The sequence below is a fragment of the Salmo salar genome, chromosome 13 (genome assembly GCF_965601325.2).
Source record: "Salmo salar chromosome 13, fSalSal1, whole genome shotgun sequence".
Lineage (NCBI taxonomy): Eukaryota > Metazoa > Chordata > Actinopteri > Salmoniformes > Salmonidae > Salmo > Salmo salar.
In genome coordinates this window covers 33,052,712-33,076,267 of record NC_138303.1, presented here as the reverse complement: position 1 = coordinate 33,076,267, position 23,556 = coordinate 33,052,712, and the positions used below count along the sequence as shown (strand labels likewise).

General features: G+C 39.8%; 2 protein-coding genes across 3 annotated transcripts in view; one reads left to right on the top strand and one right to left on the bottom strand.

Annotated features, from left to right (window-relative positions):
- Positions 1-15,223, top strand: part of nphp4 (nephronophthisis 4) — a 209,845-nt gene extending 194,622 nt beyond the window's left edge. For both annotated transcript variants that reach the window (XM_082959999.1, XM_014135427.3), the window contains exons 27-30: positions 2,042-2,213; positions 2,951-3,130; positions 4,728-4,871; positions 14,917-15,223. In XM_082959999.1, coding sequence (XP_082816125.1) covers positions 2,042-2,213; positions 2,951-3,130; positions 4,728-4,871; positions 14,917-15,057 — 637 coding nt within the window. In that variant the 3' untranslated portion in view covers positions 15,058-15,223. The remainder of the gene's footprint in view (positions 1-2,041; positions 2,214-2,950; positions 3,131-4,727; positions 4,872-14,916) is intronic.
- Positions 15,224-17,803: 2,580 nt separating this feature from the next.
- Positions 17,804-19,203, bottom strand: kra55 (Keratin-associated protein 5-5). Its single transcript, NM_001141042.1, is given in 1 exon segment — positions 17,804-19,203. A coding segment is annotated over 1 exon segment (480 nt). The 5' UTR covers positions 18,402-19,203; the 3' UTR covers positions 17,804-17,921.
- Between the last annotated feature and the right edge of the window lie 4,353 nt (positions 19,204-23,556).

The following is a 23,556-nucleotide window of genomic DNA, read 5'->3' as shown; positions in this document are numbered from 1 at the left end:
TCGTCATTGCACTTAATGGTTTTTGCGATTGCACTTGAAGAAACTTTCAAAATCCTTGAAATGTTCCGTATTGACTGACCTTCATGTCTTAAAGTAATGATGGACTGTCGTTTCTCTTTGCTTATTTGAGCTGTTCTTGCCATAGTATGGACTTGTTTTTTTCCCAAATAGGGTTATCTTCTGTGTACCACCCATACCTTGTCATACCACAACTGTTTGGCTCAAACGCATTAAGAAGGAAAGAAATTCCACAAATTGACTACCTCATGAACTGGTTAAGAGAATGCCAAGAGTGTGCAAAGCTGTCATCAAGGCAAAGGGTGGCTAGTTTAAATAATCACTTTTTTGGTTACTACATGATTCCATGTATTATTTCATAGTTTTGATGTCTTCACTAGTATTATACAATGTAGAAAATGGTAAAAATAAAGAAAAACCCTGGACTGGGTAGGTGTGTCCTAACTTTTGACTGGTACTGTATCTGTCATTCTCATTGAAAGCAAGTCTAAGGAGCTGTATATATGTTCTATGTGCACTATTTCTATGTTTCCCATTACGTTTCATTTTTGCGTCTTTTAATGTCATTTTTTTACACCAGCTTCAAACAGCTGAAAATAAAATATTTTTGGTTATGGAAAATATATTTAACAGCGGTTTAGATGGTACAATGATTCTTTACACTATACTTCCTTGTTTTGTCAAATAAACTGAAATGAGGCAACCCATTTTAGAATTTTTCAACCAGGAAATGGCAGAGTGATTTCTGCATAGTGCATCTTTAATAATTCAAATTTTAAATTATTATTTCAGATGCACATGAAATTGGCATGCGAGATAGCAAACTACCGGTAGCTAATTACTGTAGCTGACTAATTAAGTTGGTCATGCTTTGTGACACACCCAGTTTTATCTTGTTTTAGTCCACACAACATGTCGCCACTAGTAAGCATCTGATGAACGGCAGGGGAAACAAAGTGTTGCTGACAGCCATAGAGCCGTGCTTTTTTTGTCCTACCAGGTCTGTGAGAAAGTTCTAGCTAGTGCATCCCTGTATCCTTCGACTGTTGTCCGTTTACGTTGTGCTTTGACTTGAACCCCCCCACCCACATAACAAGCAATGTAAAAGCTGGCAATGCTATCCGAGCACTTGGCACCAGGCTGCTGCTGGCAGAGTAGTAAGTAACTGAACAGCTTGTTTTGAACAATATATTTTTGGAACAGTAAAATGTACACACATTTACCACACTTTTATGAGCATTGTAAGCATAATCCATATAAATTGTACAAAAAGAATTGGATCCATATAAATTGTACAAATAATATATTTGTACTATTTTTTTTAAAATACATTTTTGGACCGATCGCGTCGCCACCACTAATGCCCTAATAAACGGGTCGCTACTGACACACACACACACACACCCCATCCTACCCTTCCCAGTGTGGATGAAACTGATGGCCGTTGGTTCCGGCGATGATCCTCTGATTAGATTGCTCATGCGGGGCGTTAATCTCATTGATTTAATCAGTATGTCGGATTCACCGGGCTGATTGCTTCACATGGCAGAATCCATTTTCCTCATCAATCTCCGAACAGGCCGAGTTCTCTCTTCTCCCCAGCCTGTAATCTCAGGGGAGGGATGATTAGGCTTAAGAGGCATCCTTTGACCTCCATAGCCACAGCTCATTCTGGAATCACCATTATCAGAGTCAACTGGAACTCGACGCAATGAAAATGATTCCAATGATATCTCCTAGCCCGGGGCTGCGTCACAAATCACACCCCGTTCCTTATATAGTGCACTACTTTTGACCAAGACCCATAGAGCTCTAGTTAAAAGTAGTGCACTTTATAGGGAATAGGGTGCCATTTGGGATGTAGCCCCCGTTATCAGACAAGGTGCTCAAAAATGACAAAAATGCTGATGTCTCTTATCGCCACAGAGATAAATCACCTCATCATTAGTTCCGCCCCTCCTTCTCTCATTATGAGTTGATTCGCTCTGAGACCTAATTGTTTTCTCGCTTGATGTCTCCATAGCGATAAGTGGCTGGCGGTGCCCGCCCAAGTCTGGCAAGTATATGTGCACTTCCTGCAACGGGTGGATATCAGCTGTGTGACTGGCCAGCGGACCTGTCAATCACTGGTGATACGGGGAACCCAAGCCACCCGGAAGGTCCAGTGTTACACCTCTCACCCACAGGAGCTCAAGGTACAACTGGCTGTCCGGTGTCTCTCTGCCACCCTGGTTGATAAAGTTAGGCTGTGCGTCCAAAATTGCACCCTATTCACTACATAGTGTCCTACTTTTGACTAGAGCCCTATGGGCTGTTGTCAGAAGTAGTGCACTATATAGTGCTCTGGTGAAAAGTGGGACACTATATAGGGAATAGGGGGCCATTTCAGAGGCAACCTTAGTCTATATTCACTCTAGACTGAATGACATACTGGACTGTCCTTCATTTTGAAATGCTGAATGATATCAGTATCTTGAATGCTGTTATATGTAGATTATCTAATCTGACTGTCACAACTGTTATTCTATTATATTCACTGTGGAATACAGTCATGCTCACTGTAGAGAACGATATTTATGTTTTATATGTTTTCACCAAAGATAAATATTTAATGAATAACTAATTTAGAGGCTGGCTCTAGTCTATATTTCAAAGACTATATTTCAATGGATTATTTTGTTGCTCTTAGCAGGTAATCTGACTGTAGTATGTATTGTTACATGAGAGAGAGTCCTACAAAGGCTGTTGAACCTATCGAGCAGATTCTGTGTTTTGAGCAGGTTGAATGGGAGCAATGTTCCTCTCTCTCTCCATCTCATCTCTCTCTCTCTCCCCAATTCCCTCTCTTCCCCTTCCTCCCTTTCTCTCCCTTTGTCTCTCTCTCTCCCCCCTTTTCCCTCCTTCCCTCTCCCTCCCTCCTCCCCTCTCCCAGGTGGACCCAGCGGAGGTGTTTGTCCTCCTCCCGGGTGTGGTACAAGACCTGCAGTTGTGTGTGTGTCCGTTGCGGGCGGGCAGCCGCTTCTGCTACCTCACTGTGGTGGACGTGGAGCAACACACGCTGGTGGCCTGCTGGCTCCTCAGCCTCACCTGTCGCCTGCCCATCCTCTCCAAGGTGAAACCACCCACTAAAGCTCTGTCTTTCTCTGCCTCTCTCTCTCTCTCTCTCTCTCTCTCTCTCTCTCTCTCTCTCTCTCTCTCTCTCGGTGAAACCACCCACTAAAGCTCTGTCTTTCTCTGCCTCTCTCTCTCTCTCTCTCTGTCTCTCTCTCTCTCTCTCTCTCTCTCTCTCTCAGTATCTATCCATCTCTCTATCTTTTTCTCTCTCTATTGCTCTTTGTCTTTGGCTCTTTCTCCCATACGCAGTCTTTCATTCTCTCTTTCTCACATAGACACTTATTCACACTCGCACACACAGACATATGGACCTATTACACACACACACTCACTCAGGCGCTTGCACTGCGGCTCAAAGCAGGATAATGTGTCCCCAAAAAATGCTCAATAGAGGACACCTGCGGTTAAGGGAGAGCGAGATAGAGAGAGGGATTCCTGGCAACGGAGATGGCTGGGTAAAGACATGGACTGCGTCCCAAATGGCAACCCTATATTCTACTACATAGTGCACTACTTTTAACCAGAGCACTATGGGTCCTGGCCAAAAGTAGTGCACCCCTGGCCAAAAGTAGTGCACTATATAGGGAATACGGTGCCATTTGGGATTAGTGCCATGCTCTTTAAAGGTGTCTCCTATAGTTTGGCTGTAATAACCTTAGCATACAGAATCTCCTAGATGGGTAGTGAAACTGTCTGAACGATTGAATGGCGCAGTGCAGTCTCACAAAGACGTGTGCAATGCAGTGGAACTTTATTCCCCTTATGATGTCACGATGACAAGAAACACACCCAAAATAACATTATTTGGTTTCTCTCCACTGTTATGATCCTCTGCTAAATTATGAATGAAGAGACTGTTTTTGTGAGATCTTTGTGGAGCTCACAATAACAGTATCATATGTTTTTGGTGCGTCTGTGAGATTGTACGAATTTATATGCACATAATGTTATGTGACTTTAATCCTCAATGGTTCTGACAGTGTTTTATCTCTTTGTGTTGTCAATCTGGGCACCTTCTTCTAAACATTGATATAATCACCTAAGTGATTTTAGATTCACAATCTGATAGTGTGCCCCGTTTCCTTTCTCTCTCAGGGGCAAAAGATAAACAGATAAGGTTTCGTATTCATTAGTGAACTCGTAGAAAAAATTTTAGCAACGGAAAAGGAAAACAAGCGTTTCTTATTGGTTATGTTCAGGTAGTAGTCCATCCCTGTTTCAGTCCATTTTGTTCAGTTTGATGCCTAATGAATAAGACTCTGTTTCATCCATACCAGCTATTTGCTTCGAATGTCATGTGTCTTTCTGTTGCACCATTTGGATTTGTCTCTTGTTTCATTTTTTTTCTTCTTTACAGACAGATCCAAAGTCAGTTTTTTTTTCTTCTCCCCCTTAATGGTTGAGGTTAGGATCTGATCAAAACTAAACTGATCCTAGACCTGTTTCTACTAGGAGTGTTGTGTGTTTCTATCATTTAGTTTCTCCCACAGACGTGATCTAAGGTCTGTTTTTTATTTCCCCCTAATGGTTAAGGATACAATTCTGAGGAGGCTTAACTGATCCTAGACATGTGTTGTATATCTCTCTTCTGGCAGGCTTTTGAAATGTGTGCACCTGTGGGAGGGGGTCGGGGGAGCACCCGGAAGATCACTTACACCAACCCCTACCCCACCAGCCGTGTCCTCCTGCTACGGTCAGACCACCCTGACCTGCTCCAGTTTAAAGAGGACCGTTTTGAGGTGAGCACCACTACAAAGCACAACACTGCCCTCTTGTCATGTCTCTGTTCAAACTGACATTTAATGAGGAAGGGAGGTAGGGAGCGCAACAGGGAGAGAGAGGAAAAGAGAGCGAGAGAGAGTGGGAGAGAGGGAGAGGGGGGGACCATCCTTTTCTATTTTCAAACATGCCTGGAGGTAATTGGGTGTCGTATTGTACCTGGACCGTATTCATCACTGACACTGGAAAGTTATTGGCTCTGGGACAGACCAGTGACACTAACAAGTCGTTAGTTTATGTGTTTACGGACATATTTCATCTCTCCATATCCCAATCTGTTGTCCCCACTTTCTTCAAGATGTCCACTATTGTTCCTGTACCCAAGAAAGCAAAGGTAACTGAACTAAATGATTATCGCCTCTTAGCACTCACTTCTGTCATTATGAAGTGCTACAATCGCCCCAACAGATCCACGGACGACGCAATCCCCATTGTTCTGCACACTGCCCTATCCCACCTGGAAAAGAGAAATATGTACAGTATGTAAGAATGCTGTTCATCAACTACAGCTCACCCTCCAAGCTCATTACTAAGCTCAGGGCCCTGTGTCTGAACCCCTCCCTGTGCAACTGGGTCCTGGACTTCCTGACGGGCCGACCCCAAGTGGTGAAGGTGGGCAACAACACCTCCGCCACTCTGATCCTCAACACGGGGGGCACTGAAGGGTGCGTACTGAAGGGTGCGTACCCCTCCTGTACTCCCTGTTCACCAATGACTGCGTGGCCACGCACATCTCCAACTCAATTATCAAGTTTGCTGACGACACAACAGTGCTAGGCCTGATTACCAACAGTCTTCTTCACACAAACAGTGTAGTGAAGAAGGTGCAACAGCACTTCTTCAACCTCAGGATGCTGAAGACATTTGTCTTGGCCCCTAAGACCCTCATGAACTTGGACAGATGGACCATTAAGGCGCCTCCTGTCGGGCTGTATCACCGCCTGGTACACAATTGCACCGTCCGGAACCGCATCACTGGGGAACACTGCCTGCCCTCCAGGACATGTACAGCAACCGGTGTCACAGGAAGGCCAAGAAGTTCATCAAGGACCTCAGCCATAAGAGCCACGGCCTGTTCGACCCACTACCATCAAGAAGGCAGTACAGGTGCATCAAAGCCGGGATCGAGAGAGTGACAAACAGCTCTTTCCTCCATGTTATCAGACTGTTAAACAGTCACCATTCTAGCCAGCTACCACCCAGTACTCTACCCTGCACCTTAGAGACTGCTGCCCTATGTACAGAGTCACTTTAATAATATTTACATACAAAACAGACCATTATATTTATATGCACTGAGTCTACAAAACATTAGGAACACCTTCCTAATATTGAGTTGGACCCCTTTTATCAGAATAGCTTCAATTCGTTGGGGCATGGACTCTACAAAGTGTTGAAAGCGTTGCCCTGCGAGGCTGTCCCAGTTGTCAAGTTGGCTGATTGTCCTTGGGGTGGTGGAACATTCTTGATACACACGAGAAACTGTTGAGCATAAAAAATCCAGCAACGTTGCAGTTCTTGACACACTCACACCGATGTGCCTGGCACCTACAGTACTACCATTCCCCAATCAAAGGCACTTAAATCGTTTGTCTTGCCTATTCACCCTCTGAATGGCATACTTACACAATCCATGTCTAAATTGTCTCATTATTTTACCTGTTTTCTCCCCTACACTGATTGGAGTGGATTTAACAAGTGACATCAATAAGGGATCCTAGCTTTCACTTGGTCAGTCTATGTCATGGAAAGAGCAGGTGTTCTTAATGTTTTGTTTACTCAGTGTAAATGATATGTATAAAAATATAAACGCAACATGTAACAATTTCAATGATTTTACTTAGTTACAGTTCATATAAGGAAATCGGTCAATTGAAATAAATTAATTAGGCCCTAATCTATGGATTTCACATGACTGGGCAGGGTCGCAGCCGTGGGTGGGCCCGGGAGGACAAAGGTCCACCCACTTGGGAGCCAGGCCTACCCACTGGGTAGCCAAGCTCAGCCAATCAGAATGAGTTTTTCCCCACAAAGGGCTTTATTACAGACAGAAATACTCCTCAGTTTCAGCAGCTGTCCGGGTGGCTGGTCTGTCGATCCCGCAGGTGAAGAAGAAAGATGTAGAGGTCCTGGGCTGATGTGGTTACACCTGGTCTGCAGTTGTGAGCCCGGTTGCCAAATTCTCTAAAATGGCATTGGGGCAGCTAATGGAAGAGAAATGAACATTCAATACTCTGGCAACAGCGCTGGTGGACATTCCTGCAGTCAGCATGCCAATTGCACGCTCCCTCAAAGCTTGAGACATCTGTGGCATTGTGTTGTATGACAACTGCACATTTTAGTGGCCTTTTATTGTCCCCAGCACAAGGTGCACCTGTGTAATGATCGTGCTGTTCAGTCAGCTTTTTGATATTCGACACCTGTCAGGTGGATGGATTATCTTGGCAAATGAGAAATGTTCACTAACTGGGATGTAAAGAAATTCATGTACAAAATTGTAGAGAAATACATTTTTTGTGCGTATGAAACATTTCTGGGATGTTTTATTTCTTCTCATCAAACATGGGACCAACATTTTACATGTTGCATTTATATTTTAGTTCAGTATATATATATTTATATTCTGGTCTCTGACGTTACTCTTCCTGATATTTATTCATTTCTTTATTTTTCTGGATTATGTGTATTTTTATTTTGTTGCTAGGTATTACTGTACTGTTGGAGCGAGAAACACAAGCATTTCGCTGCACCTGCGATAACATTTACGTAATATGAATAATAGAACACGTCCATTATAGCTGTTGATTTTTTCCATGATCTGTCATTAGCCCCAGTGTCTCATAGGAGATTCATTGACTTCATAAACAGGTCATAAACATCTCGACATAAACAAGTCGTCTCAACATCATTGGCTTTCGTTCGCTGTCATTTGCAAGACGGTCTCATAGAGCAAGCAGCGGTGCAAATGGAAATAGAATCGCTGGGTTTTAAATGAACAGGCTGCCAATGGAAAATGAACTCCTTAAAAAATCTGTTTATGTTTCTACCACTTGCGTGCAGATGATGCTTAACCAAATAGAGAGAGACAGAGGGAGAGAGAGGGGCAAGAAAAATAACCAACTGTGTTTTCCATTTAGTCAACATAGCTTCAGGCTCAATACTCTCTAAACAATTTATGGGGTTTATATCTTAACTTTGAATAGAGTAATTTTCCCTACGCCAAAAAATAACTACCCTGCCATAATAAAAACAATTGGGAAGCAAAAAAAGCAGAGCAAGGATCGATATTATAGTTTTCCAGAAATGACCAGATAAATCTCACACATTGAACCATATATTTTAGCTGGCCATTACGTGGAATGCAGCCATTAGAAACAAGTTTTTTATTAAAATGTCCAAATAAGACTTTATGAACAGCATGGCGAGCTGCAAACAAACGATAACCATATGAATTCCGCTAATAATCAAAGCATAACACAACACACTGGCTGTAGTTAATTTGGAGGAAGAAAACAACAATACAAAGAGCATGTAGTTTCACGAGCTTACAATTTATGGTGGGAACACCAGGTGTTGTAGAAAACAATTTCCCTTTTTTACAAAATGACTCTAATTCTGGTTGACTTTCCTCTAATGAGCCAATTATAGTGGCAAACCGTTTTGTTGATTTGAGCTTTTACACAAATCTATTGTTGTCGTATCGCCACACATCCCTAATAGACGTTATGTGTTGTAATCACAGTCAAGTGGCGTAAATATAGCCAGAGGATTATAAACAATGTACTATAGTACTCTGGTGAAATACACCTAAAAAGCAATGTTCGAAAAACGCATCACACATGCTTCTTTTAAACGTCATTAAAGAATATTAGGGTTGCAGTGCATTCAGAAAGTATTCATACCCCTTGACTCATTGGACATTTTGTTGTGTTACAGCCTGAATTCAAAAGGGATTAAAAAATAATAACTTCACCCATCTACACACCATAACCCATAATAACAAAGTGAAAACATGCTTTTTGAAATTTTTGCAAATGTGTTGAAATACAGAAACTTCCTAGTCCTTGTCGATGACAAGCATACCCATAACATGATGCAGCCACCACCATGCTTGAAAATATAAAGAGTTGTACTCTGTGATGTGTTGAGTTGGATTTTCCCCAAACATAATGCTTTGTATTCAGGACAAAAAGTTAATTTTATTTCCCACTTTTCTTGCAGTTTTACTTTAGTGCCTTATTGCAAACAGGATGCATGTTTTGGAATATTTTTATCCTGTACAGGCTTCTTTCTTTTCACTCTGTCATTTAGGTTAGTATTGTGGAGTAACTACAATGTTGTTGATCCATCCTCAGTGTTCTCCTATCACAGCCATTAAACTATTACCGTTTTAAAGTCACTATTGACCTCATGGTGAAATCCCTGATCGGTTTACTTCCTCTCCGGAAACTGAGTTAGGAAAGACGCCTGTATCTTTGTAGTGACTGGGTGTTTTCATACACCATCCAACGTGTAATTAATAACTTCACCATGCTCGAAGTAGCTTCAATGTCTGCCTTTTTTTTAGGTGCCCTTCTATGCGAGGCATTGGAAAACCTCCCTGGTTTCTGTGGTTGAGACTGAGACTATGTGTAAAATTCACTGCTCGACTGAGGGGCCTACAGATAATTGTATGTGTGGGGTACAGAAATTAGGTAGTCATTGAAAAACAATGTTAAACACTATTATTGCATACAGAGTCCATGCAACTTATTATGTGACTTGTTTAGCACATTTTTAATCCTGAACTTATTTAGGCTTGCCATAACAAAGGGGTTGAATACTTGACAAGACATTTCAGCTTTACAATTCTACTTTGACATTATTGGGTATTGTGTGTAGGCCAGTAACACAAAGTCTCAATTTAATCAATTTTAGATTCAGGCTGTAAGACAACAACATTTGGAAATAGTTAAGGGGTGTGAATACTTTCTGAAGGCACAGTATAGAGATATGTCCAGGGTCGGGTTCAGTAATTTAATATGTCTTGTTTGTCTTTTTAATGTATTTGTCTTCAAGTTTATATATGTTTACAACAAGAAGGGAAGATATCAGAATAGGGCCATTAGGGAATAATAACATATTGTACGGAATACATTTGTACTGTAGTGAAGCCATCTCTAGAGTAATGCAAGGTCTCTTTCATGATCATGTGAAACGTCAATTGCTATGGAAATGCTGGGATGTGTTTTTCAATGATGTTAAAGATACGATATGGATTACAATTATCATGAATATTAAGGTTATACGCACTACATGTTACACACATTGACACTCAACCATGCAAATTGGCAGAGTTATTATTTATTTGGACATCACACATAATAGTCGTACTCTTATACAGACATCGTACACGCTCTCAATAAATCACATCCAATATCATACACATCAACCTACTCAGATTTACTACACACATAATATCTTGTCTCAATTTTCCAACATCTGTGGCATTGGCTCACAGGCAAACAGGCAAAGGAATAAAACAAATATTGCAAGAACCTATTTCTTGAATTCTAAATATCAGACATTTGAAAGCTCTAGTTTTGACCATCATAATACCTCTGATGGCAGTAACTTTAGAAGCACTAATTATGGTCAGTTTAGACTGAGAATAGTATCTAGTTATGGTAAGGGGTGAAATAAGTATAGCCAGTTATAATTGTAACGGTTTAGCAGATTATAAAAAAAGATCAGTCTTTACGTGGCTAAAAGAAAAGGAATATAACATGTACTGTTTACAGGAAACTCACTCTACATTATTAGATGGAGTTGCGTGGGAAAGGGAATGGGATGGTGGAATAATTTTCTGTCACGGACTAAGTAACTCAAAAGGTGTGATGATATTAACAACAATTTCGATCTGAATGTGCAAATAGTCAGGAATGATTCGCAAGGAAGGTGGATCCTTTTGAATATGAAAGTGGACGAAATAAGAGATTTGGCGCATTAATCTATATGGTCCAAATCGGGATGATCCATACTTCTTCGAAAACATTTATACCAATTTATTGAACATACAGGCAACAAATTATCAAATCATTGTGGTAGGAGACTATAACACAGTAGCGCATTAATCTGTATGGTCCGAATCAGGATGATCCATACTTCTTTGAAAACATTTATATCAATTTATTGAAAATACAGGCAACAAATTATAAAATCATTGTGGTAGGAGACTATAACACAGTGTTAAGTACCTCAATGGACCGTGAAGGTAATCACTCTACAAACTATGATCACCGTGCCCTTAAGGAAATCACAAATATTATGGACACATTAGAAATGTGGATATTTGGAGACTAAAAAAACCCAACCTAGTGAGATATACGTGGAGGAGACTTAATCAAGCTAGTCGTCTTGACCACTTTCTTGTCTCTTTCTCTCTTGCATCAAATGTTAAAACAGTTTTAATAGGAGTCAGAATGCGATCGGATCATCATCTAATTTGCATTCACATAACTATTATAGATTTTCCACGTGGACGGAGATATTGGAAATTTAATCAAAATGTACTGGAGGACAACTTATTTTTAACTAAGACAAAATCATTTATAACTAAATTTTTCTAGTATAATATAGGTGCAGCAAATCCCTTTATTGTTTGGGATACCATTCAATTCAATATTCATCAATAATAAAAAAGCAGTTTCTGGCTAAAGAGACGAGACTAACAAGGGAAATCCATGAACTAATAGTACAGGTAGATAGCAATAAAAATGATACTACAGAGACGCAAAATAAGTTAGAGGAAAAACAAAAAGAACTTGAGGATTTTATTCAAGAACGATCTAATGTAAGCTATTACAAAAATAAAGCAAACTGGATGGAATATGGAGAAAAATGCACAAAATTCTTCCTAAATCTCCAATACAGGAACGCTAACAAAAAGAATTTGCAGAAACTCGTTACTGAAGACGGAGTCATCTATGATTCTCTGAATGATATTTTAAAAGAGGCAGCTAACTATTTTAGGCAGATGTTCTCTTTTCCGTATCATCCTCTCCCACTGAATGAAGATTAAGCTAAGGAATTCTTTCCAAATAATAAAAAAAAAATAGAAAATTAACAAATGTACAGAAAGATCAGTGCGAAGGCCAAATTACAGAGGAAGAACTTTTTGAGGCTATTAAATCCTTTGGAAAAACCCCAGGGGTTGATGGCATACCGGTAGAGGCATAACAAGCCTTTTTTGATATACTAAAAGCACCATTGTTAGATTGTTTTAACTACTCCTATAGAAATTGTAGTCTGTCAGGTACTCAGCAGGAAGGTCTGATATCTCTATAATTAAAACAAGACCCAGATGGCAAATATAAAGACCCAGTCTATCTAAAAAACTGGAGGCCCCTTACACTTCAATGTTGTGATGCAAAAATACTAGCGAAGTGCATAGCACTCAGAATTAAAATGGTTTTACCAGGTATTGTTCATCCTGATCAGACAGGTTTTTTACATGGACGATACATTGGAGATAATATACGACTAGAAATAATAGAAGATCATGAAACATCTAAGAAGCCAGGCCTGGTATTTAAAGCAGATTTTGAAAAGGCATTTGATAAAGTAAGACTGGATTTTATTTATAAATGCCTGGATTTTTTCAATTTCTGTGATTCTCTAATAAAATGGGTAAAAATAATGTATAGCAACCCCAGGTGTAATATAGTAAATAACGGCTACTTCTCAGAGTTTTGAATTGTCAAGAGGAGTTAAACAAGGGTGTCTGCTGTCACCATATCTAGTCGTTATGGCCATTGAAATGCTAGCTATTAACATCAGATCCAATAACAACATTAGAGGATTAGAAATCCAAGGTTTAAAAATAAAGGTGTCCATGTATGCCGATGACTCAAGTTTTATATTAGGTCTGCAAGCTAAATCCCTGCAATGTCTCATTGAGGATCTAGATAACTTTTCTGGACTAAAACCTAATTATGATTTGTACAATATTACATATTGGATCTTTAAAAAATAAAACTTGTACATTACCCTGCAGTTTACCTATAAAATGGGCTGATGGTGAAGTAGACATACTTGGTATTCATATCACAAAATATATAAATAAGCTCTCCACAATGAATTTCAATAGAAAACTTGTAAAAAGAGACAAGATCCTGCAACCATGGAGAGGTAAATACCTGTCTATTTATGGAAAAATTGCCCTGATTTACTCCTTAGTCATATCTCCGTTTACTAACTTACTTATGGCGCTGCCTACTCCTGATGATTCGTTTTTCAAATCATATGAATAAAAAATATTTCACTTCATCTGGGACGCTAAACCAGACAAAATAAAGCGTGCCTATCTAGATAATGAATATGAATTGGGTGGTTTGAGATTATTAAATATAAAAGCACTAAACCTCTCTCTAAAGGCTTCACTTATTCAAAAGTCTTACCCTAATTGCTTCTCAAGTAGATTACTAAGAAATGCTCATCCATTGTTAAAAAAATTGCCTTTTTGCCTTTGTGCAGATTGCCATGTCTCATTTTTGATTAATTGACAATGATACTTTTTTCAAAGTATCTCTCTTTTTCAAACAAGCATTGCATAGCTGGCTACAATTTCAATTTCATCACCCTGAAAAGAGAACAAATATTACAACAAATATTATGGCTGAACTGAAATGTGCTGGTTGATAAAATACCTGTATTAATGGAAATGATGTTTGAAAAGGGTATTTTGTTCTTAAATGATATTGTAAATTGGTATGGTAGAGTTATGTCCTTCATGGAGTTATCAGATTTGTACGGGAAGTTCTGCTCAATCCAAGAGTACAACCAATTGATTACAGCATTACACCGAAAATGGAGGAGGGAAGTAGCAGCAGGAGGAGGTCGGGAACTGGTCTGTCTGCCCAATATAAAGGATCAAAACTGGCGGAGGAATAAAATAGCATAAATACGAAAGTATACCAGTTTCATTTGAGGACCAGGATGTTGACAACTGTGCCATACAGATTGCAAAATAGTTGGGAAGAGATTTTTGATGTACCGATTCCATGGTACAGGGTGTATGAGTTGATATATAAAGCAACGCAAGATTCAAGATTTCGTGCTTTTCAGCTAAAATTATTATTTAGAATTCTTGCTACCAACAAAATGTTGAATATTTAGGGCATAAAATCATCGAAGCTCTGCAGATTTTGTTGTGAGGATACAGAATCAATAGACCATTTGTTTTGGTATTTCCCTCAGGTAGGCTGTTTCTGGTTGAAAATGCATAGCATTGATCTAAAATTGACCCTAGAAATAGTACTGTTAGGAGATCTGGAGAGACTGGGTTTGTCAATTACTAATATACTAATACACTTACTAAAAGTATATCTTCAACTCGCAATCTGTGGATTTTATTCGATTAGATAGATTGAAATTGTATGTTAAACATCACAGCACAGTTGAAAGGTATGTGTTGCGTATAAATCCGAAGAAGGTGGCCAGCAGAGATAGGTGGGATGGGCTGAGGGTTGGGATGTGGAATTTGAGACAAGTGGGAGTGGAGTTGCTGTGCGGGAGATAGAATGATGATAAAAGTAAAAAATAAAGCCAAAATAAAACATAATAAAAAGTATGTTTAAATGACACTGAGGGGCAGTTTTTACAACTAATGCCGGTTTGCCTGAGGCTAATGCCGTGCAGGTGTTTGTACACCTGCATATACACACACTCTCATTCAAATAAACGCATACAACAACTCACACATACATGTAAATAGTGCCAGACATGCACACAAACATATACAGTTGGCATTGCTGTTATGATTTTAGTTGTCCTTAGTTTTTTTAGTTTTGAACCTGGGTGCCATTCATTATGTCACACTCTAGCTAAACTTAACAAAACATTGTGCAACAGAAAACCAAACATTTTAGCTTCTTATTGAACAAGTTCAGGTAATCCGTCCCTGTTTCTGTCCTTTTTTTCTTCCATTTGGTACCTAATGAACACAACCCTGTTCTTTCCCTGTAGATTGGGGGAGGGGAGACCTACCGCATCGGGCTGCGTTTCGCTCCCAGCCAAAGTCCTGGTGCTCAGGAGATCCTCATCTACATAAACAACCAGGAGGAGATCACGGAGGAGACCTTCTGTGTGAAAGTGAAATACACCTGAACACACGGCAACTCAACGCAGTACTGTACACATCAACTACTACGGTACAGAACAATGCTGTTTGCTAAAAGACCGCTCAACAACGTTCTCATCAATTGCTGTATAGAGCTCAACACTTTGCAACTTATGGAAGAGAGCTCAATTCAGTACTCATCAACTTCTATCTATATATATATATATATATATATAATAATATAATATATATATATATATATATATATATATATATATATATATATATATATATATATATATATATATATATATATATATATATATATATATATATATATATATATATATATATATATAAAGGTCCGGTACAAATGACTGTAGGCTAATTGAAATATTATTACATATAAACAATTGTATAATTCAAACATGCAGTCTAGATTAAGTACTCTATAACCGAAAGGCTTACTACATATGACTATATTTTGGATAGACAACCTTTTCCTTGTATATGTTAAAGTTGAAGTGATGTTTCAGAGCGACTGTGTTGATTGAGTTATCTGTAAGTAAGATATTTATGTCTAGGAATACATGTGTGAGGAAAAACAACTTTATAATGCACAGTGTGATGTGATGGGAAGCCATGCTGTTGTGTTTGCTTAGCATTCTCCCTAAATAGGTTTTGTTTCAAGAATCATACGCAAATACAGTATAGGATGCCAAAAGAAAAGCTCCTAAAGAGAGAGCCTGTTATTTCTTGAAGCAGCCAGAGGTATACACACACACACCCAATAGTTCACACATCATATTCAGGGTCAGATATGTCTTTATTTGGGTGGTGGTGTACTGTACGTAATCTTTTCTAACATCAGAAGACTCCCAGACATTTACTTTTTCTTTTTAACATTTTTGTCATTTAGCAGACGCTCATATCCAGAGCGATTTACAGTAGTGAGTGGATACATTTTCATTTGTACTGGTCCCCCGTGGGAATCGAACCCACAACCCTGGCGTTGCAAGTGCCATGCTCTACAGTTGTTACTTACGACCCCACCCCCCTTTTTTCCCGACAAGGCTTGCGTTTCTCCAGATAGCTCTTATTAGGAAGGGCAGCACCCCTTTTAAAAACCCTTTCCTCTCTTCTTCCTCTCTCTTTCTTTTGCTGTCTCTCTCCTTTTCCACATGCCTCCCTTTCCCTATCAGAGCCCAGGTCCTGCACATTCTGTCAACAACCCCCGTCTTATATAATCATACCGCCTCGTTACACAACCTTCCTCTCTCTTCCTCATTAGAATGCAGGCTGCAAAAAGCCTGTACTGCTTGTACTCAGAAGAGGAGGAGAAAGGAGAAAAAAATATACAAAATGGGAAGTTAACATTGCTTCAAATATTTACGGAGCTGGAGGGCTGTCCGTTTCTTATTCTCCTTTATAAAAAAAAAAATGTAATAGCTATTCTAAGACTTCTCACGTAGACAGTGTAATTAATATAAGATCCAGCCTCCTTCCTTAGGCTTAGGACCGTCTACCACCACTATCCTTTAGTTCATTTTCACATTTTCCACCCTCTAAGGCTTTAACTGCCACCCTATTCCCTATATAGTGTAATCTTAATACACTACTTGGTACATGATATTGGGAATGGAGTGCTAATCCGGAAAGAGACGTTTTTTTTTTAATGAAATCATGAATATCAATATCACTGTGTTTCTCCCCCATGAGGGCACTGCTATACTGAACCTCATTAGCTTCTGGTCCAGTAGTTGTCTGTTCCTCTTGTCAGAACACTGACACCTGCATTCAGCAAGGTCAGCGCATCTGTGCTTTCCATGCAATTCTCAAGTATACTGTTGAGCTGTAGCTAGCAAAGTGGTCTCTCTCTCCATCCCTCTCTCCCCCTATCCCCCCCTCTCTCCTCTGAATGACGTTTGAGCTTTGACCTCAAATTGGATGAGGAACTCTTCAATATCTAGTGCTTCTACAGAGATTGGATGCATGTTTGACTGCTTTCTGTACCTCAGATTGAGCTGCATTTTTGTGCCCATGATTTTTGTATTTTATTTTGGTTAATGTATTTATACTTTTGATAATCTACTTGATAATCCTGCGTGCGCTATGTAATACATTTTATATTGTTTCAAACTTTGCTCTGTTAATGTTGATGCTACTGGCATAACATGCATGGACTTGTATTCAGTCAGATCCTAAATATAGTCATCCAGTATCCACCACTTTAATTCACTTCCAATGCTGTAAGGATGGGACCATAGAAATAGAGGCGGGACATCTATGAAAACTGATTTATAATTCTATGTGCAATATGTTTTTGTTATGTAACTGTGTATCTCAGTTTACTGTGGAGAAATGGTCATGCTTTACTTACTGTGCTGCTGCAGTGAAAGTGTACCACAGTTGTGAGCACACACAGACACACACAAACACACACACCTTTAACCCAGTGTCCTTTAGTGATAGTCCTGGAGCTAAAGATTGGCTTGAGGGTCTCTCTACATAAGCCACTGTCTGGGCTTACAACAAAAATGCCTCAAGTAATGAATGTTATTTGTTATACCTTTCTGAAGAAGGTTTTTGTCCATTGTTGCTCTCTGTAAGCAATGTCTCACCAAACTGTCACTGTGTGCCTTTCACAAGAACAAATACACATGGCATTTTATTAGAGTTCGTATTGAACAAACCGTACAATAGAACATACTATTCAGCACAATACATTTATCTTGCTTTTCATTTCATGTACTGTTTCATGGCCATTTCCTCACTTCTTTGTCAAAAGAAATCATGTGGATATTGTCCATCACCATCAGTAGTTGTTCTGTCTTCTATGTGCTCATGATTGTGCACTTTATGGAACTGTTCCTACACCTGAGAAACCAAAAAAACTTAACTGGGTATTTAGTCAACCTTTCTCTATAACAGCTGCAAATATAGTGTTTTGCCTGAATTCCCTGTTGCCAATTTGATTGAATAGTATTGACTGATGGGTAGACATGATTGATGAGTCATGGCATGATTTGACATATAAGCCATAGGTGCAACCATAAAACGTAGAGCAATAACACCCATCGACACATACAGCCATAACAATCACAAATAGACTAATGACACCCATCGATATAGACTCATGACACCCATCGATACAGCCATAACAACCACAAATAGGCCCATGACACCCATCGATACAGCCATAACAACCACAAATAGGCTCATGACACCCATCGATACAGCCATAACAACCACAAATAGACTCATGACACCCATCGATACAGCCATAACAACCACAAATAGACTCATGACACCCATCGATACAGCCATAACAACCACAAATAGACTCATGACACCCAGATATAACCACAGCCAATCTAATTGTTGTTGCCATTCAAAAATTCAGTGGGCATCTCCGTGAGCAACTCAACTTCAATCAGCTTGGATGGCGACCAATGGAAATAACCCTTTTTGTCCGTTCTGTTCACTAGTCTTTCTTGAGAGAATACTGCACATGTAAGGATACATAAGGACAGCACACTACTTACTAAAGCAGATTCAGGTTTATGGAAGGACTATTTGATTGACCCTAGCATGGGTCCTATCCAATCATGTGGTTGTTGCAATTCAAATCCTCAGTGAGCTACTATTGTCTTGGCTTCAGTGAGCTTGGATTGAGGCATGTGTTTACTCTATTCACTATCTTTTCCATCAGTGAATACTGAACATGTACTGTATGTTCCACATAAGGACAGCACTTTATTGAGTACAGCAGCTTTAGGTTCATGAAAGGACACCTGTATGGAACTGCAATGTGAAATATGAAAGCATGACTGTAATTGTGCCCAGAAGATTGATGATGTAATTCAGGTTGCACAGACAGACAGGCACAATAGGCTCAGGACATTCTTAACAGTAGTGGAGTACACACAAGCAGCCCACCAATATATTTATTTTGTCTTTAATAAAATTAACCCGAATGGGAAAGGCTACATCAACTGAATTATACACAGTACTATAAATTGTTGCAGTATGATAGTATTTTGATTAGCAAACCTTTTGCAAAGAAAGAATACTGAATATACCTCTGTATGAAATGAGATTGGTTGATCAACTTGTTTGACAGAATGAAAATGAAATGGAATGTCGTAATGTTAAAATGAAATTATTAAATCTGTTGTAGATATCAACTGCTCAAACAGTGGAAAGGGATTTAAATGACTTAAGTTTTCCCCATTATGAATTTTAAATGGGAAAATCATGTCCCATTTCCTGGATTTAATCAAGGGGGGCTTTGAAAACTGGGCACCGGAGATGTGTTTTAATATACAGCCGGTCCAAACAGTAGCGAAAGGAAATTAAATATGAAGTCCTGATTGGGGTGTAGCGGCCGACGGTACACCTGTCAGCAGAATGTTCAGGCATAATTAGGATAGCGGGCACAATAGTTCCCCATGTTCAAAGTGCGAGGTGCTTTGATGTTGCTCCAGCTTGCAACTCCCCTCCCTGCTCTGTTGTGGGGCTGTTAAGGATCCCACCTCTGACCCCCTGCCCGTTCTAACAGGTGCTACTGTAGCTACGGCGACTGGGGCCCCATCCAGTAGGAACTGGATGCTTCCCAAATTGCACCCTTTTCACTATTTAATGCACTATTTTTGAAGCTCTGGAAGTGCACTTTATAGGGTATAGAGGGTCATTTTGGATACATAGAATCACACATCAGCGTCAAAGTACAAAGTAGCTTGCTGCCTGTCACTTTTTATATATGTCTTATTTTCCCAACTATTCATTCACTCAAAGACTGCATTCAAATTCAGCCTGACAACAAAGACAGCATTGATCATAGAGAGACAAGCATGCCGACATACGTGTACCAAAGTCTGTCTTGTGATTGATGTGTCACAGTGTCGCTATGATTATATTTTGACTTGTCATCCTAACAGCCTTAACAGAGGCCCTTTAACACGGAAGTAACACACTAGATTATAGTGTTATAGAGCCCCATGGCAGAGCTGTCATAATACCCATTATTCCTAGCGGTCAAACAGGGAAATGGTTTCAATCTTTTTTCCACCACTCATTTTTCCCATGTGGTGTTTCTAAAATAAATGGTGGAAAAACGATTGGAACCATTTCCTTGTTTGACTATTAGGTTTTATGGGTATTATGGGTATTATGACTCATACTGTGGTACGCTATAGAATATAGAATACACATTTACTTAACCAATCACCTTGCTAAACATCAATTAGGCCATATACATTTTATTAAATGCTTTACAGATGCCCCTCTTCTGTTTTCTCAAAAATATTATACAATTGAAAGAATTGTTTGGCCTCCCCGAGAGGCTCAAGTCTCTTGATTACTTCGCTAGGTGTGAACAAAGCTCACTATAGTATTTTAAAAAAGTATGTCCACTTTAAAATATATATAAATCTTTATTCGCTCGCTTGCCTCACAAAATAAAAATCTGCCAAACATTTAATTACATTTGTATGGCCTTAGAAGGTATAGTCATATCCTGACCTCTGTTCCTTATAAATATTCACAAATGAGAGAGCACTCCTATGGCCCATAGAGATAATGTGGCCCTCTGATCTCTCCCTTCTTCAATGTGACATCCCATCAGGCTTGGGGTCAAAGGTCAGATAATTTAGTGGTCACGGCACAGTCTGCCAGTATGTGCTAGTTCCACGGGTAATCGAAGGCTTCTAATTTACATCACTTCCCTATTTTCGGCTGTCATTGAAGAGTCATTACAGCGAGAAATGTGGTTGGGCAAAATCTCTCACCCACACAGATTTGTAGACACATACATATTTGTAGATACACATACATTTTATTTTATTTCACCTTTATTTAACCAGGTAGGCCAGTTGAGAACAAGTACTCATTTACAACTGTGACCTGGCCAAGATAAAGCAAAGCAGTGCAATAAAAACAGCACAGAGTTACACATGGGATAAACAAACATACAGTCAATAACACAATAGAAAAGGTCTATATACAGTGTGTGCAAATGTAGTAAGATTAGGGAGGTACGTCAATAAATAGGCCAAAGTGGCAAAATAGTTACAATTTAGCATTGGAGGGATAGATGTGCAGATGATGATGTGCAAGTAGATACTGGGGTGCAAAAGAGCAAAAATAAATAACAATATGGGGATGAGGTAGTTGGGTGGGCTATTTACAGATGGGCTGTGTACAGGTGCAATGATCGGTAAGCTGCTCTGACAGCTGATGCTTAAAGTTAGTGAGGGAGATATAAGACTCCAGCTTCAGTGATTTTTGCAATTCGTTCCAGTCATTGGCAGCAGAGAACTGGAAGGAAAGGTGGCCAAAAGAGGTGTTGACTTTGGGATGACCAGTGAAATATACCTGCTGGAGCGTGTGCTACGGGTGGGTGTTGCTATGGTGACCAGTGAGCTGAGATAAGGCGGGGTTTTACCTAGCAAAGACTTATAGATGACCTGGAGCCAGTGGGTTTGGTGCCGAAAATGAAGCGAGGGCCAGTCAACATGTATGTTAACCTTGTTGACCCATGTTGACGATTGCCGATCTGCTGTGAAATGGTTACCGTTTATATGGTTACCATCATGTTATCATGTTAGCTCTTCTAGTGCGTCATTTTGTGTCTTCAGCTGTCTTGTTGATTCAACAGGTGTCCACATTCCTTTTAGCAGACCAACATTTCACCAAATCACATTTTATTTGTCACATGCGCCGAATATAACAGGTGTAGACCTTACAGTGAAACGCTTACTTACAAGCCCTTAACCAACAATGCAGTTTTAAGAAAACACCTACAAAAAGGAAGAAATTAAAGTAACAAATAATTAGAGCAGCAGTAAAATAACAATAGCGAGGCTATATACAGGGGGTACCGGTACAGAGTCAATGTGCGGGGGCACCGGTTAGTCAAGGTAATTGAGGTAATGTGTACATGTAGGTAGAGTTATTAAAGTGACTACGCATAGATAATAACAGAGAGTAGCAGCAGCATAGAAGGTGGGTGGGTGGGGCAATGCAAATATTATGGGTAGCCTCACCAATATCAGTTATATTAAGTAAGTTCATTTTCAATTCAGTTTCCAATTCAGTTCTTATGAGGAAGATGAACAAACAAAATAGTTCCGTATACTTCCTGTATTGCCAACCGCTGTAGTGTTGTCCAGTTCTCCCAGAGCTTTCTGCATCCTGACTGCCGCTTTAGAGAGATTGTTGCTGAGCTCCCGGTTAGAGGGCCAAGCATCACCAAATGCACAGGGCCAAATCCACTGCCCCTGTTGCACCTCCAGAGCTCAGAGTTAATGGAGGCCCCTCTCCCCTCTAGCCATCTTATGATCAGATGTGTGTGGACATGCACACAGTTAGGAAAACACTGCATGTTTTAAGGCTTGACTTAAAACGGGAGAGTTTATGTTCTGTTATGTTCTATTGTTGTGGACATTGGGAAAAGATGTTCAGATTCACGTCCATCCATGTTCAAAGACGATTTACAAATTGTAATCTTGATGAAGTAGATACTTGTTTCCCCCCACCCTCCCACATACACACACACAGGAACACGCTCTACACACAACTACAGAGAACCACTGCAACAACACTTATTCAACATGTCCGTACAACACCTACAGTACACTCGTTTACGCAACTCTGGAAGTCAAGACTACACACACAACCACAGCAGACGTGATCTTTCTTTCAGAGACTCTTTTCTCAACAGCTCCCTGTAGCTCTACTGTGGCCTCAGAGAGAGAGTCCGAGAGGGAAAGCTTTTATTCCAGCACTTTCCCTTCACTCTGTTTTGAGCTTCGACAATAATTGTATAATCATTAATAAAAGCTAAAGCATGTTCTTCTAGCTCGGGAACAGAGGTAATTTGAACGTCCTGTGCCGCGCGGGTCGGTGGTACACACAGTGAGAGTGTAATCACATTAGACTTGTTTTTTCCTGGCATGCCACTGATGCTGTTCAACATAATTTGAGAACAATTGGTTTAGCTTGAACTCATCACACTCCCGGGGCCTTCACTAACACGGAATTTCACATTTCTTCTGCTTTTATACAGGGACGATGTCTTATAGTTGTACCCCTGTCATTTTAGAGCGGTAACACCAACGCAAGGAACGAATTAGGGAAAGCGGGATACCCAGTCAGTTGTACAAGTGAATGCCTTCAACTGAAATGTGTCTTCCGCATTTAACCCAACCCCTCTGAATCAGTGAGGTGCAGGGGGCTTCCTTAATCGAACAGTGGTTTAACTGCCTTGCTCGGGCAGAACGGCATTTTTTTTTTATCTTGTCAGCTCGGGGATTCGATTCAGCAACTTTTTATAAATAACTTTGAAGAAAAAATGGAGGGAGAAGGCATGTTACCATACAGTAAAATAACGAGCTGGGAAGGGATCATTGTTAGTCAGGCTGCTTTATACATAGCATACTGTAAACACAGCTCATATGCTTTATGATACGACTATACATTATTATTCCAACAATAACTGGTTTCCGATGTACAGTGTGTTCTACTGCGATTCTAGTTCTGTTCAA